Source organism: Ictidomys tridecemlineatus, chromosome 9 (genome assembly GCF_052094955.1).
Source record: "Ictidomys tridecemlineatus isolate mIctTri1 chromosome 9, mIctTri1.hap1, whole genome shotgun sequence".
NCBI lineage: Eukaryota > Metazoa > Chordata > Mammalia > Rodentia > Sciuridae > Ictidomys > Ictidomys tridecemlineatus.
Window position 1 is genome coordinate 2,254,501 of NC_135485.1, and position 16,619 is coordinate 2,271,119.

At 47.4% G+C, this 16,619-nt stretch overlaps 1 protein-coding gene across 2 annotated transcripts in view; it reads left to right on the forward strand.

The window, feature by feature from the left end:
* Htt (huntingtin) overlaps window positions 1–16,619 on the forward strand; it is a 133,959-nt gene that overhangs the window by 75,829 nt on the left and 41,511 nt on the right. For both annotated transcript variants that reach the window (XR_013425629.1, XM_005319002.5), the window contains exons 34-40: window positions 966–1,021; window positions 1,837–1,985; window positions 3,636–3,772; window positions 5,425–5,541; window positions 9,231–9,353; window positions 9,615–9,850; window positions 10,857–10,999. Coding sequence is in view for 1 of the 2 variants with exons in the window: in XM_005319002.5 (XP_005319059.2) it covers window positions 966–1,021; window positions 1,837–1,985; window positions 3,636–3,772; window positions 5,425–5,541; window positions 9,231–9,353; window positions 9,615–9,850; window positions 10,857–10,999 (961 nt within the window). In the remaining variant the exon portion in view is untranslated. The remainder of the gene's footprint in view (window positions 1–965; window positions 1,022–1,836; window positions 1,986–3,635; window positions 3,773–5,424; window positions 5,542–9,230; window positions 9,354–9,614; window positions 9,851–10,856; window positions 11,000–16,619) is intronic.

Below are 16,619 nucleotides of genomic sequence, written 5' to 3' on the forward strand. Positions count from 1 at the left end.
GTCATTCTGTATGGATCCTCTTTTTAAAATAGAGTGATTTTTGTCACTCTCTTCTGTCACCCTAAAATCTTCCTCTGATACCTAAACACTGAGAAGGGTCAGCCTGCAGATTCTCAGCACCATGCTCTGCACGTACGCTGATGTCGCCTTAGTGCTTCACCTGTGCCCCTGCCACTGCCCCATGCCAGTAGAGCTCTTTGTCAGCCACCCTCCCCTGGTGGAGTTCTGCCTTTCTCTCCCCCAAAGCTCTGGACTCCCATTTGTTCTGTTGGCTTTGGTCACATAGCGCCTTTCCTCCGGCACTTAGGTCTCAGTACAGGAACAGTTTCATGAACAAGAACGAGGCTGTGAAATCTAGTTCTTAGTGATTCCCTGAGCAGCTGCTGAGTGTCTGTCCAGGGCTCTGAGGACAGAGAGTCCTGCCTTGTCTGTGGGAGCTTCCTGTCAGGGCAGAAGAGCTGGGACACCCACACCACCTCCGCTCTTCAGGTGGGCTGCCCTCTTGGGGCTTGGCACTAGACTTTATTGAGCACAGGTAAGAGGAAGAATTGGGGCGTTATATTACAGGGAACCCCTTTTGCTTGCTGGGTTTGCCATTCACCGGAGCACACAGTCCTCTGATGTGATTTAGGGTAAAGTTGGCATCGCCTGGAATTCATCATTTGTTTTCCCAATGAGGTTTGGCTCGTTCAGTGAGCTTGTCTCTGAAGGGATTCCTGGGAATGTTCTGCAGTTACGAACAGGTTTGTCTGCTGTCAGGAAACTTGTTCAAAAAAATTTTTTTAGTTGTTGATAGACCTTTTTTTTTTTTTAATTTATTTATATGTGGTGCTCACACATTCCAGGCAAGTGCGCTACCACCCTGCCACAGCTCCAGGCTCATCAGAATTTATACAGATAGCATGATAACATGGTTTTCTATATTAATCCTGTTATTGATGTGAAGCTTGTGTTCCTGCCTTTAGGTGTTCATTGGATTTGTCCTGAAGCAGTTTGAGTACATTGAAGTGGGCCAGTTCAGGTAAGGAGCATGTTGTCATTTAGAGTCCTGTCCTTGCTGTGTGGGCTGCACTGCTGTTAGACATCTTGCTGGGCTTTGTCTGAGCAACATGCAGTGTGTTTCCATTTCTCTTAAGATTTAAGACAGACCTTCTCATGACTGCTAGAAGTTCTGCACCTGGTCGTCACACAGGCTGTTGGTTTCGTTTCACATTTCAAGGGTTTGCTGATGGTGACAGTTGTTCATTTCTGACTGACGGAACCCGTCTTTTCTAACCGTAGACCAGCATCTCAGGGGCAGTGGATGTGTGCTCCCTCCAGTGGCTGCAGCTTTCCTGCCCTAGGCATTAGTGCAGGCATTAGGCTGCAGCACACCTGCCATGCCTATTAAGGTTTGTGGGCATGAGCACTGAAAAGTAAAGCTCTTTAGTTTCTGGGGCACTTCTTAAGTAGACTTTTGAATAAAGTGTTGAAGGAGAGTGTTCCAAGAGTCACTGAGGTCTGGAGCCCCACGTCTTGTCCTTATGATGTGACACCTTGACTATGGTTTTGGGCAGAGTACTTTTCCTCCTTCAAGTCTGAGGTGCTTCAAGAGTGAAGGGGCAGGTGGAGAACCAGGTCATCCATGCTGCCAGGTGCCCTCTACCTGCTCCTGCTTCACCCTCCTGGCCATCAAGCTCTCTGTACATGGGAAGGATCAACAAGGTTGCGGAGGCTGTTTAGCTCAGTGTGTGCCTTGTCTTCCAAGGCTGAATCTTGAGTTATTTTGTATTGTTTATATTGATCATGTATCTTAATTTTGCTAAGAAATGTCTAAATGGATGTTTTTGTTTCCAGGGAATCAGAGGCAATTATTCCAAACATCTTTTTCTTCCTGGTGTTACTGTCTTACGAACGCTATCATTCAAAACAGATCATTGGAATTCCTAAAATCATTCAGCTCTGTGATGGCATCATGGCCAGTGGCAGGAAGGCTGTGACACATGGTAACAGGCCACACCTTTCCCTGTCTTCAAGTGTCGTGACATGCCCGACAGTGTTAGTCTTCTTCCACCACTTGGAGCTGTGTGGATGCCAGCTCTGCTGCATGGGCCCTGTGTCTGAGCGTGTGTGGGTGGTGTGTACATGCACATGCAGGTGACAAGTGCTCACAGAGGAGCGGGTACATTCTTGAGTCTTAGGAGTCCGGAATCTACTTTTTGGATAAACATGAGAAATAGTAAGATCATAAAACAGTCTGAATGTAAATGCTCCTGTTTATCCATATGAAACAAAATTTTTTTACATATTTTTTAAATTGTAATTGAACACAGTACTTTTTTTTTGTTTTTTAATGTGGTGCTGAGGATCAAACCCAGTGCCTCACACATGCAAGCAAGTGCTTTATCACTGAGTCATACCCACAGCCCTCTGTATGTTTTTGACCTTTGATGGGATGTATTTAAGGATGCTTGCAGACCACTAGATGCAAAATACTGTTACCACATCCACTATTCTCCCCCTGCAGCATCTGCAGGAGAGTACAGACAAGCGGTGCTGAGAGGCAGGTCTGGGCTGCCCTCTTAGGCTCCATATTAAGCCAGAGGGCTGGGACTTGGCCTCTCAAAGGTTTCAATTCAAGTCTCAGCAAAACATAGATTATTAAAGGCATGGTATTTGGGTCACTGGGTTTAGTTGAACATTCAAATGTCAGATTCAGGGAACTAATATTTTCTTAGTTTCTTGGACTTGGAGGGTCTTTGGGCAGAGAATCAGAGTCAGTGGGCAGCTTAAACCTGTACTTTGTACAGGGATGCTTGTTTCCCTGGAGGAAGTCAGTTAGTGTGTCCATGTGTGCATGTCTTTGGGTGTGTGTGTGTGTGTGTGTGTGTGTGTGTGTGTGCATATGTCACTAAGAGTGTACTGTGTGCCAATTACAATAAATTATGTTTTTTTCTATAGAATAATCAATTTAGTTTGGTTCCTTTTTCAGCCCAAGATAACTAGGGAACAAAATTTTTATCTAATGAGATAGTTTACATAGAAGGTCTCATCATCTGATACTGTGACAATTCTGTAGGAAAAGTATTAATTATCTTTGTAGGCAAATCAACTAGATTATACACGAGACCAAGGCTATTACTAGTTTGGTTATTGGGAAAGCTCTTTTATTTTTTGGTACTGGAGGTTGAACCATGGATGCTGTGCTGCTGAGCTTTAGTGCTTTCTATTTTGAGACAGGGTCTTGATGAATTACTGAGGCTGGCTTCGCACTTGAAATCTTCCTGCCTCAGCCTCCTGAGTAGCTGACATAATAGGTGCACGGGCGCCACTGCTTCCAAATGACTTTTCAATTTAAGCTCTCTTTTGTCAGAAATGATGTTATATTAAAGGAAACCCCCCCTTTTTTTTCTTTCTTTTCAGAAGCTTTCACAAAACTGTTGGTGTTCAGAGAAAGAGCCTTGGTCTCCCTCAGTGGTAGAATAATAATTTCACAACTCACTGATGAAACCAGGGCTTAATTCATCTCCTATCACAAACTAAGTACAGGCTAGGGTTTTACTTATATCTCGAAACTGTTTTGGAGGTGTTTAGACCTGTCTACCGAATGCAGTGTTCCCCGGAGGCTTTATTAGCATGCTCTTCTGTGCCCACAGCCATCCCAGCTCTGCAGCCCATAGTCCACGACCTCTTTGTGTTGAGAGGAACAAATAAAGCTGATGCTGGGAAAGAGCTTGAAACTCAGAAGGAGGTGGTGGTGTCGATGCTGTTGAGACTCATCCAGTACCACCAGGTAAGGGGAATGTGCATGGAGAGTGGGAGACACGAAAGGAAGTGCCGTGGGGTCCTGCATGTGTTGACCTGCCAGCTTTGGGCTCTCTGGGCCTGGGGAGAAGCCAGTGATGGAGATGGGATGAGCTGGCTGTGTCTTTACCAAGACAGTCTTGATCACAATGGTAGAATTCTATGAAATGATATAAATCTCAAATCTGAAATTATTTGAAGACTTTTCTTCTTTTATATACTGCTGTTTGACTGGTAAGAGTCTTTTTCTTTCTTTTTTTTCACAATACCTTTATTTTATTTGTTATTTTTATGTGGATCCAGGGTTTGAACCCAGCACCTCATGCATGCTAGGCAAGCACTCTACCACTGAGCCACAACCCGGGCCCGTGAGAGTCTTTTACATTGAACTGATTTTCTGCTTTTGGTCTTCTTTAAGGTAGAGCAAGAATTTCAAGACACTTCTAGGCAGCCCAAGTACAAATAAAAATTAGCTTTTTTTTTTTTTTTGGTAGTTGTAGATGGACAGCCTGTCTTTATTTTATTTGTTTATTTCTGTGTGGTGCTGAGAATCAAACCCAGCACCTTGCATATGCTGGGCGAGCGCTCTGCTGCTGAGCTGCAGCCCCAGCCCTGGACACTCGTGTTGATCACTGTGTGTGATATCAAAATACTTCCTGCTTAGCTAAGTCCCATGACTGTGATAAGAAGGGAGAACACTGCAGGGTAGCATTAGAGCAAGCAACTGGCCTAGGCCAGCACAGCAGTGCAGCCGTGTGCTAGAGGGACTTACCATCTGCACGCCTCACAAGAGACTGAGCACACTCTGGCATGAAGGGGTTAGGTTCTGGTGACTTATGTGCTGTCCTGAGAAGGCAGCTGTGGAGATGGTTGGTTGGGAGGGCTTTATAGGGATGCCCCTGAGGTGGCTGTGTCTGTCTAGCAGCCTTGCAGTGTCGCCCAGGGGTTGCGTATTTGGTGGGGAGCACCAGGTAGTAACTTGGTGGACGTGGTGGCCCAGGTGGTCCGCTGCAGCTCCTCAGCTCTGCTGTCACAGCTTGCTGTACGTGAACGCCAGGGCTGTACCCAGAAGAACTCATTCCACAGACAGGGATGGGCCGTCTATCACAGACCTTCACCAGTCAGTGTCTCTGTCCAGAACAAACCCTGTTCTCTGTGTGGAGAAACTCACACAGCCCTCTGTGACTCTTGGAGGTGGGTGTCACGCAGGGATCACCTTGTACAGAACCCAGAGTGGATTCGATGTGTAGACAAGTAGGGGCGCCTGCAGAGCAAGCTGGGTCAGGCCGTGTTTTAGTTTTCCCATAGACTGATACAAGTTTGATGTTTCATTTTGTTCCTTTTCTCTGAGTGTGTGATCTTGTAAATTCCATAGAAATAAGACCTCCTGTGAGTCACCCATGCAGCAGGTGACTCACACACACCCTGAAGGGACCTGCTGAGTCTCCCCTTGCGTTTTCTTCTGGTTCCCTCACATCCACATGTCACAGGCGAGGATGCGCCTGCTTCCTCAATCCTTAATCAAGGACACATCTGCTTGGATCCTGGACTTGTCCAGCTAAACCAGTACCAGGTGGGGGATGAACAAGTAAAAATAAGGTGCTGAGCTGTGAGGCTTGCTGACCACTCACGCTCTTGCAGGTGCTGGAGATGTTCATCCTTGTCCTGCAGCAGTGCCATAAGGAGAACGAGGACAAGTGGAAACGGCTGTCACGGCAGGTGGCGGATATCATCCTGCCCATGTTGGCCAAGCAGCAGGTCAGTCACCACTAGCCAGCTTGCTGCTGCGCAGCGCTCTCCTCCTGTGTGAAGTACACTGAGATCCTTGTGGAAGAGGGTTGGATGGGCTCGGCTTCCCCTCAGATCATGGTGGAGTCATGCTTTGGTAGAGTCCTCAGTGCTTGTCACGGGGCATGACTTCTTTCCACAGTGACCCTCTCGGGTTGTGATTGACTACCCACTTTATAAGTGGGGAAACCAGGGCTCAGAGGTGTTGTTGAGACTTTCCAACATCACACAGCTAAAAGTGCTGGGGCTGGGCTTGGGACAGGTCTGACCAAAGCTAGGTTTCTTTTTCTGTTTTTTTTTTTTTTTTTTTTTTTTAAATACTGTCTCCTTTGTTCTTTAGCTTTTTGGGATTACTACTTTATCTCTTATAAAGTAATGAGGTTATCCATCATTTAGTCAGAATTCCTGCAGTCAAATGGTGTGACTGGTTGTTTGCACAAGTGCAGTGAAAGGAAGGGTCTGGTGTGCCACGTCAGGTGGAGCCCACAGCCCTTGGTGTCCAGGCACAGTGAGCCTTGTACCCCTTGCAGCAGCACCTTTGTGACCGGGGGAGGGCTTCAGGGACTGCTGCAGATCATCCCATCAGAAGGTCCCATAGCTGCCTGGCAGAGCACTGGCCTGCGATTTGGGTTCTGATTTTGTTTTGTGGCGCTAGGGACTGAACCCAGGCTTGCTCTTCAGCTGAACTCCATCCCTAGCATTTTTTATTTTTTATTTTGAGACAGGGTCTTGCTGAGTTGCTGAAGCTGGTCTTGAACTTGCAATCCTCCTAATCTTCTGAGTAGCTGGGACCACAGGTGTGCACCACCACACTCTGCTCATGCTGAGTTTTGAATGGGGTCATCAGATGGGTGTTTGTCACTTTGTTCATCCACACTGAACAAGTGCTCTTGAGTAGCAAGTAGCTACTCATAGTTTGGGCATTTGATAAAAACAGGCTGACTCCATGGATAGTTACTATCTTCCTAACTTTATCTCATTCTGATTTCTTGATGGACCTGTTATTCCAAGATAAGTTGGGCAGTAGAAGGAGGACTCTTGGCTTATGTAAGAGTCTTGGCTTCTGGTGGGATCAGCAGACAGGTTAAAGTGGTGAGGGACTCCAAGCCCATATGTAGATCCTTTCCGAGCACTGCTCTGGTTGCTCTGTCCTGTTCTCTTACCTGTGTAAACAGTTTGAGGAAGACCGAAATAGAAGGCCTGAGTGCATAGTCAATGCCTGGTTTCTCTTCTGCTTTCTGTGACACTGACACTACCGGTGGGTAGGTTGCACACGTGCAGCTGCATTCAGAAGTCTTGCTGGGCAATATTGCAGGTCAGACACCTTCAGTAGGTACATCAGTGAACAAGTTACGTGGGAAAGCTTACCAGGGGATGTTTGAGTACACGTACAGGAAGGAAGGGGTGATTCTAGCAGAGGCCTGGGAGGGAGTATTTTAAACAGAGCACACAGCAGTGCAAAGCCCTGAGGTGGGAACATGCCTGTCAGGGTACAGCAGGCTGGCCTGCTGGAGCAGTCATAGGAAGAAGGATGGGCAGCAGGGCCTGGTGGGAAGGCCAGTGTAGTAGACTTTGGGAACCCTTTAGAGGGCTTGGTACAAAGGAGCAGTGTGGTGATTTGAGTTTGCCCAGATCAGACTCAAGGGGAGATGAGAGCTGAGCAGGAGGCTCTTGTGAGGCCTCGTGGTGCAGTGGTACCTATGCTCAGAGTGTGCAAGTAGAACCAGCAGGGTGTACTTGTGGCTTGTCCCTGGGACTTGTGGAAGAAAGGTTTCAGAGCAGGAAGGTGCTACCACAGGTGAGACAGAGTGGGGACAGTGGCTCTGGGAGATCAGAACCTTGCATGGAAGTGGTCAGCGGTTGCGCCTGTTGGGCACCTGGTGGGGTGAGAGTGTTGTTTGAAAGCGAGTGTAGAGCTGTTGAGAGAAAGCCAGTCGGTAACATCTGAGACTGCCTGAGGTCACAGTGGACTGAGCCCAGGTGGAGGGGCGGAGATGCCCCAGTGCCCAGACCACTGAGTCTAGCTCAGAGGTCAGGGATGTGTGGAGATGCTGTTGGGGGACAGGAAGGGACATCCACTGCCAGGTGGGGAGGCAGGCAGGTGTGGTATTAATAAAGCCAGGTTTTAAAAAGCATTTCACGGAGGCGGGGGTGGGGAGCATTTCATGGGGGAGGCAGGGGTCAGCTGTGGGTGCCCTGAGAACTCAGCTGGGATGGCAGCACCAAGGGCACTGGCAAGCAATCTTGGAGGAGTCATTAGAGCCAAATTGTTACAGGAATCTGTTCTGAAAAGAAGGAAGAAAGAAATTGGAAAGACATTTGAAAGAGGAAACCGAAAGTGGTGTAGCACCACAGGAGGAGAGGGGTCAGTAGGAGATGGTGTTCACAGAAACAAGCAAATAGAGAAGTCATGTAGGGGACAGACGGAACGTTGCCCTCATAGTGTCCTTCAGTGGAAGGCAGGGTCAGGCTCAGCTATGTAAGTGGCAGGTAGTCTCTTGCTGTGGGTGTGGGGTGCCCTTACAGAGTAATGAGAGGGCAGGCAGAGGTGGTGGCACCTGCGCAGGCCCAGACTTGGGTAGGTGTGGAGCTCAGAAGTTCTTATCCTAGAATGTGGCTCAGTGCTACAGGAGTCAAGTACCCCATCTCTTTGCAGTTGTTGAGGTGTGTACACCTTAGTACTAATAAAAATGGAAAGCGGAGTCCAGCAGTAGGGCCTGATTGAATAAGTTGTGGCACAGACTTGATTGGAGCATTTTGCATCCATTAAAAGTGATGTTAGGAGCTGGGGTTGTGGCTCAGTGGTAGAGCGCTTGCCTCGCACATGTGAGGCACTGGGTTTGATCCTTAGCACCATCTAAAAATAAATAAATAAATAAATAAAGGTATTGTGTCTATCCACAACTGAAAATTATTTTCTAAAAACTTTTTTAAAAATTAAAGTGTTGGTTTTTATAAGCCGTTGCTTTGGGTGTTCTTCATTGTATTGTAGAGTGAGTAAAACTCATGCTTGTCATGGTTTCTCCGAGCAAACAGCCACCTCCCCAGTGGGCAGCCGTTTGGTTCAGGAGCATGGCATAAGTTAAGATGCCATGGGGCTGGGCTGTGGCTCAGTGGTAGAGTGCTCGCCCAGCAAGTGCAAGGCACTGGGTTTGATCCTCAGCACCACAGAAAAATAAAATAAAGATATTGTGTCCAACTACAAAAATTTTAAAAGTTGACGGCGGCTACCCAGCATGTGTCAGCATGTTACTGGCTGGCAGAGTCTGGCAGGGCACAAGCAGAGCCAGGAGAGAGCAGGAGCAGCTTCCCCCTCTGTGAAGGGATGCACAGGAGCCTGGTTCACAAACGCTGAGGCCAGTCGCACCTGGGTGGTGGGTTCCAGGTGGCTCTTTTCATGCTTTTGTACACTTGGTCCTTTTACAGGAAGCAGATATCGCTTACCTAGAAAATCTAAGTAATGTTTTTACTGTGGAGAAAAACACAGTGCTGTCCCTGAGAGCGTGCTTGCTTCACTGCTGATCTTCCAGTGCTGTGATAGAAGGGTGGTAATGGCAGATGATGAGGAAGACGTGCCCCTGGAGAGCCAGGACCTGATGCATGCGGAGCTGCGTCTCTATCGGCTTATGTGGAAATGTCCATGCTGTTTAATTCCACAGATGCACATCGACTCTCATGAAGCCCTTGGGGTGTTAAATACTGTATTTGAGATTTTGGCCCCTTCCTCCCTTCGCCCTGTGGACATGCTTCTGCGGAGCATGTTTGTCACTCCAAGCACAATGGTAAGTTGCCTGATCCACCTGCAGGGCAGGGCCAAGCACAGGCCTGCTGTGGGCAGGGGGGCAGAGCTTGATTTCCATCTTTGCTAGGTCCTGGCTGACACTGGTATGGCTGCTCTGGGACCATGCTGGGAGAACCAGTGGGGTGGGGATTTGTTGATGGAGTAAAAACGGGGTGATTTTCTTTCATGAAATGGGCAATCAGGGAAATCTTTTCTTTGCTCTTTCTTTCTCTAGCTACAGTTTATTTATCCTCTCTTTTAGGCGGCTGTGAGCACTGTCCAACTTTGGATATCTGGAATCCTGGCCATTCTGAGAGTTCTGATTTCCCAGTCAACAGAAGATATTGTTCTTTCTCGTATTCAGGAGCTCTCCTTCTCTCCATTTCTAATCTCCTGTCCAGTGATTAACAGATTAAGAGATGGGGACAGTACTTCAACACCAGAGGAACACAGTGAAGGGAAGCAAATGAAATATTTGCCAGAAGAAACATTCTCAAGGTATTCTCTCTTTCTGAACCTGTGCGTGACCCTTGTCCTCTGGGAAGCCATGTGCCGCTGCCTCATGATCAGTACGTCTGGAAAAGTTGCTAGTTTCCTGTGCTCTGTGAGCTGGATCCCCATCCAGCAGTGTGTCTGTGTTTGGAATCCAGTTTGCCTCCGTGTGGCCCTTGCTTTGCACATCTCTTAAGGTTTTGTCGTGTTGTCTTTGTGCTCTTTAGCAACTCTGCAGCAGTGGCCACACAGAGGAGCTTTGGTAGTAGGAGATGCATTGTCTGCAGAAAAATTAATAACCTAAGGAAACTCCTCTAAGTTGGTCTTGTGTTTAGTCTCACTGTGTGCTGCAGTTCTCGCTCTTGGGAATGGGGACTCACCCTGCGTGGGAACACACCACTGTGTTCCTGCAGTGTGGTCCTGCCTTCCCTCCTCTGGGGCAGTGGGCACAGTTCCGGTGGCTGTTCGCACTGATGTGTGGACGCGCATCCTCCCTCACTCAAGAGTGCTCACTAAGTCCAGTTGCCCCTGCAGATATCTCCTCCTTGCCTCCTGTGTCTCCAGAGGCCGAGACACTCAGGGTTGCTTGTGGAGGCCACCCCTGGAAACCTATGCAGCACCCGTTTATTCGCAGCTTCAACAGGCAACTCTCCTGCTGTTAAACTGAAGCAAGTGATGAAACAGATGATGTATTTTATTCTTGACATGGATTATGAGCTTTAATTTGGTAGCACTTGATAGTTTAGAAAGGTTTTTAAAAATATACATCATTTTATCCTGACAGTCCTTTGAAAATGGTATGATCACTGCCATTTTATAAGTGAGGAAGGTGGTCTGCGGAGAGGCAGAGTGACTTAATCTGCAGCAGTGATATTAAACTTTTCATATGCGCTTTGTTCAGGGTACTGTACCTGCATCTTCACCTGCATTATTGTATTATTTCATGTATTTGGCTTGAGTGCTCCGTGGATAGTCACCTGATTCACTGTCCTCCTTTTCCCTTTCTCTGAAGGTTTCTGTTACAACTGGTTGGTATTCTCTTAGAGGACATCGTCACAAAACAGACCAAAGTGGAAATGAGTGAACAGCAGCACACTTTCTATTGTCAAGAATTAGGCACGCTGCTGATGTGTCTGATCCACATCTTCAAGTCTGGTAGGTGAATCCCAGAAGTCTTGGTGCTGTCTGACTATGTGCTCTCCTGCACACTGTACTCTGAGGTACAGGGACCATGCTGCCCAGTGGATGCCTTGGAAAAATGCTTTGTTGGTGGTAAGAATAGACCTGTTACTATGTGTTCACCCTTGGGTAGTGGCCCCAGAGAATGGGAAGCAGAGTGGTTAGAAGGTGTGTGTGTGTGCTGATGTTTGTAATAGTTGTTTGTCATTCACAGGAGCTCAAGTGTGCAAGCAGCTCTTGTCCTTTGGTAGGCTGGCTATTGTGCTGATAAACTAAACCAGACTCAAAAGGACTAGTGTGGTTCCAGTTACATGAGCTATTCAGAGGAGCCAGACTCAGAGATGGGAAGTGGAATGGGAGCTTCTGGACGCTCGCTGCAGGGCGATGAGAGCTGCGTAATTAGAGTGGGGGCCTTCGGTTTCACAGAATGAGAAGAGTCACGGAGATGGATGGTGGAGACGGTTGTATAATATTGTGAAGGTATTCAATACCAGTTTTATGTACTTAGAAATGGTTTAAGAACATTTTGTTAAAAATGGGGAAGTCACCTAGGAGCCTCCTGCTGTTTTAAGGTGTTTTCACCTTTACAAATGATTGTGAATTAAAAATGAGAGTGAACCCAAGAGAGTAAATCACAGGGTGCCCTCCTTGCAGCAAACTAGGAACATCCAGGCCAGAGTGGAGTCAGGGAGGGTTGCAAGACACCAGCCTACTTCAGATGGAGTTGTCGGAAGCTGGATGACTGGCACAGCACAAGGACAAAGAGGAGGAGGAGCAAACAGGAAGCTATCCAGGATGTAACATGCTTCACAGCATCGACGTGGTGGAAACCATAAATTCCACATATGATTCTCCTCTCAGTGGCCAGGGCTCATGGAAAGTGGCAGCCCTGGACTTCTTGGCTCTGTTGGGAACTTTATTCCATAGCCATAGTGTAAAGTCGTTATGACTTTCATTTGTGCAGTCAACATTTTGAGTAAAACACTAAAGACTTCATTACTTAAGGACAGAGTGAGCACCCTTAGGTGACTTCCCCATTTTTAACAAACTGTTCTTAAACCATTTCTAAGTACATAAAGCTGGTATCAAATACCTTCACAATATTATACAACCATCTCCACCATCCATCTCCGTGACTCTTCTCATTCTGTGAAACAGAACCCCCCCACTCTGATTAAGTAGCTCCCGTCGTCCTGCAGCGTCCAGAAGCTCCCATTCTACTTCCCATCTCCATTAGTTCTGACAAATATAAGAAGAAAATTAAACAAGCTAATTGGGGAAATGAGTGGTAGAAAAAGAGGTGGGGGTGGAAGGGGCAAATAATAGTCTCATCTTGCATCATTGGGCTGTGTGATAATGTCCAGAGTTGACAGAACAGAAAATAGACTACAAAGGAATCCAAATAGATCTGAAAATACAACTCAGGATTGGTAGGAGGCAGTACACAGGTGCTGAGTTTCCTCGTTATCAAGGTAGAGTTAACAGGTAACGTCCAAGGTTGTTTGAAGTCTACAAATCACAACAAGAGCATGGTGTGGTTCCTGGATTCAGCAGTCTTTCAGTTTCAGGGGTAAGACTCCAGCCCAAACCAGAGCAAGGAATGGAGCTTACGGGCTTGAGTGCCTGGCACACACAGACAGAGCCCTGTATCTGGTGGTCTCACCTGTGGTCTGTGTGGTGTCTACAGCTCTGCTTCTGTGTGGACTTTGTCTTCCAGTGGACTTCTTTGATGTGCAGAGGCATGGTCTCTGCTCTTGTGGTTTTAGCCCCTGAATTATTCATGTGACTGGCCCTGTGTGACTTGTGTAGATGACAGTGAACCTCTGGGTACTCCAGCCAGCCGGCTACGTGAAGGGTCAGATGGCATTCCTTAGAGGGTGGGTTTCACTGTATGTTGCAGTATTGTCCAGTAGAACTCTCTGGCGAAAATGAATGTGTCATGACTACATTAGTGTTATTGGGCACCCAAGATGCAGCTCATGTGCTGGAGGCATGTATTTTTAAGTTTTATTTAATTTTAATTGACTTAAATTTAAATAGCTCTCCCTTAGACAGCACAGGAGTTCTGAAAATGCTCTCTGGGATGATCTCCGGCTTGGTTAGAGTGCCTGGCCTTGCTCGAGTTTCTTTGTATATTACTTAATTGGTGCACCATTTTCAAATAAGGTGCGTGCGTGTATAAATGTTTCCTCTCTCCTTGTTAGTATGATTGCATTTCTCTTAAAGCCACCAGGTGGCATACTTGCTGTATTTGGTTGACGGAGAAGTGGGGCTAAAATAAATCATCTTTTACTTTAATAAAAACGTGGAGCACTTAGCATATAAAATGGGATTCATAGTTGTGCATTGCTTTTAAAAAGGCACTGTATTCCACCCATTCACTGAAAATTGATACCCTTAAATTTGTCATTTCAGGGTTTTGTTATTTTTTTTAATTTTCATTTTTTCTCTTTAGTTATACATGATAATAGAATGTATTTTGACATATCTTACATATATCTTCCCATTTTTGTGTTTGTACATGATGTTACACTGGTCACATATAAACATAGGAAAGTGATGTCCAGTTTCTTCAACTGTCTTTTCCATTCTCTTCCGTCTTTCTTCCCCCAGCTCTTTCCTGTCCAATCAAGTGATTCAGTCATTATTTCTTAAAAGAGGAACTAGTCTGAAGAGTAGCTCTGACCACTAGTTTTCTGCTATTCTTCTTGCTGGAGGAGGAGGGATTTATCCCAAAGTTGTTTACTTATTTCAGACTCAGTCCAGTATCATAAGAATAGCCAAGGAAGATACTGTTCTCTGGTTTAAAAAAAAATGGGAGTAACCAATATTCTTCTCTTTAGCCTCAGGATACACCAATTTAGAAACAGAAGGTGGGACCCAAGGCATGGGGTGGGGTTCATTCAGCCCGCTTGTCCACGGTTCTGTACCCACAGATTCAACCAACTGCCATGGAAAATACTTGAAGAAAAATTTTCATCTGTGCTATGTACAGACTTTTCTTATTATACTATTCCATAAATTATGGTTTAAAATGTGTGGGAGGATATTAGGAAAATTCCACACCATTTTATACTAGAATCTTAAGGGTCTGCAGGTTTTGATAAACATGGTGTTAATGGGGGGAGTCCTGGAAGCAATCCCTGCAGGTGCTAAGGGACACTGTACCTGTTTTGACTGTTGTCTGTGTGGTTGGATTAAAGCTGTCTGGCCTGTGGCCTCATAAAGCTTCCTAGCGTTGCCACATGAATTCTAAGTCAATATCTCTGTCCCTTCCCCATATGCCATCTAAACACTCATCCAGTCAGGAGCAACAGAAATTGATGCCTCCCTCCTGTTTGAGTCTGGGCAGTGGGCACTGGAGACCTGCTGAGCAGAAGGGGCAGAATGTGGGTGCTGCATGCCCACTTCCCTCTGGGCAGAGGTGGGCAGGTGGGTGGGAGCTCTCCCCTGCTGCTTTCAAAAGAGCCAGTATTTCTGTTCTATGGCCAAGTGGGGGTAATTGGAAGAAAGAGAAAATGGTGCTTTCTACCATGCTCGGGCAAGGATGAGGGTTGATAGAGTTCATAGTGAAACTGAGTTTCTCCACTGCGGCTGGTGGGTGGGTTCTGCTCAAGCGGCAGGGCTCTGCACCGAGGAAGCTATCTCTTTCCCGCTCCACTGAGTGCGTGTTGCAGCTCTTAGTGGCAGGCCACCCCTCCAGTGCTACAGCACACTTCTGCAGCTCACTGCCAGTTTCTTCTTTCTGGGTTTTTGTTTCCCAGATTCAAAGAATGAAATCCACAGACAAGGATGAGTGAGAGAGTAGGGTTTATTCAAGTGTGAACAGAATCAGAACTCCTACAGGGCGAGAGGGACCTAACGGGTTGCTACTTGAGAGTGCTGGTCTAGGGGTTCATGTAGCACGTGGTCAGTGCTGTTGGTCCAAACTTATGCTACACGGTTTGGAATAAAATTCATGCTAGTCAGGTTTTAGAAAGTTACTGATGCTGTTGATTAGCCCTTGAGTCTGCACTTCCACTCAGGTCTGCCCCACTTCCACTTCCTTTCTGCTGGCTGCAGTTCCAGCTTCCCATGGAGGTTGAGGTTGTCAGATCCTGGAGGGACCACGGGGAGGAGGGGCTGCCTCAGGATGACAGGGCAGGGTGCCTGGGTTGCCTCAAGCCTGGCTGGCTGTGCCTCAGGGAACACTAGTGTGGCATGTTCTGTGGGGGTGTGGCCCGAGCTTGCTGCCCATGCTCCAGCCTGCCCAGGCCACTTGCTCTGCTTCTTGGCAGGAATTGGTGGGCTGGCTGTGCGGTTTAGTAGCCCGGGATCCGTGTCAGTAGTACCAGGAGCAGTGAGCTCTCTCGTGAATGTAGTACCATTTACTCGCCTCATCACACAGGATCCTTACGACATCTCTGAATTATTTCCACTTTCTACTAATGAGGAGGGAACTTAGGTTCCAACAGGCTTTTGTAAAGCCAAGAATGAAAACCCAAGAATGACTTCATTGTCCTTTGGGTTAGGACAGGCTGCTGCATGGTTGGTGATGGTCAGCGCAGCAGCTCACACTTGCAGCTAGATGAGACAATACCATTGTGACCATATTATAGCTAAAGAAGCAGCCTCAGAGTCCTAAGCAGGAGCCAGGGTATAAACCCAAGATTCTGCCTGAGCTCCGCAAACCTCCTTGTCCCCCTGCCTTGATGACAGCATCATCTCCAACTACTGCCTCCATTAAGCTCCTAGTGTCTTCTATTAGCTCCCAGCACAGGGCTAGGGAAACTATGCAGTGCCACCAACCGCTGTCTGTCCTGTGCTGCCTCGGTGCCCTTAGCCTTATTCTCTTCTCCTGGGTCCCTCCCAGTTTCCTTGCCTGCCCTGCACCAGCTCCTCCGTCCACAGGCCCTGCCCTCTTCTCTGTCTCAGACAGCTGGTCACTACTGCTCCCAACACCAGGAAGGGAGGCTCCTCTGGGAAGCCCGTTCTCAGTGGTGGAGTACACATCACCATCCAGTGGCTCACACAGTCCAAGGCTGAGTGTGTACTGGGCACATAGCTCTTCCTCCATGAGGGGATTCAGGCGCCCAGGCTGTTGCCTGTGGCTCTGCTCTTCCTGGGCTGCAGCACTCTGCCTGATGGGAGGTGGAGAGGGCCTTATCACCGTAGACCAAAAGTGACCTGTGTCTGTGTCCCTTTTGCTTCTGTTGCTCTGGCAGTGGCTGGTCATGTCCCCATGCCCTACAAGGAGACTGGGAAAATGTCTTCTTGCCTGGGTAACTGCTTCCCAGCCTGGTGGGCATTTACCAGGTGGAAGCAGCTTGTTTCTTTGTCTTTTTCTTTTTTTTTAATATTTATTTTGTAGTTGTAGTTGGACACAACACCTTTATTTCACTTATTTATTTTTATATGGCTCTGAGGATCGAACCCAGGGTCTCGCACGTGCGAGTCGAGTGCTCTACCGCTGAGCCACAGCCCCAGGCCAGCAGCTGGTGAGGAAGTCAGGGAAACCCTGGGGAGGGGAGGGGACAGGGCAGTGTCACAACAGTCAGTGGGCACTTCAGGTGGAGCTTTCCAGGAGTCTGTCCTCCTGGCACATCCTGTGTATTCT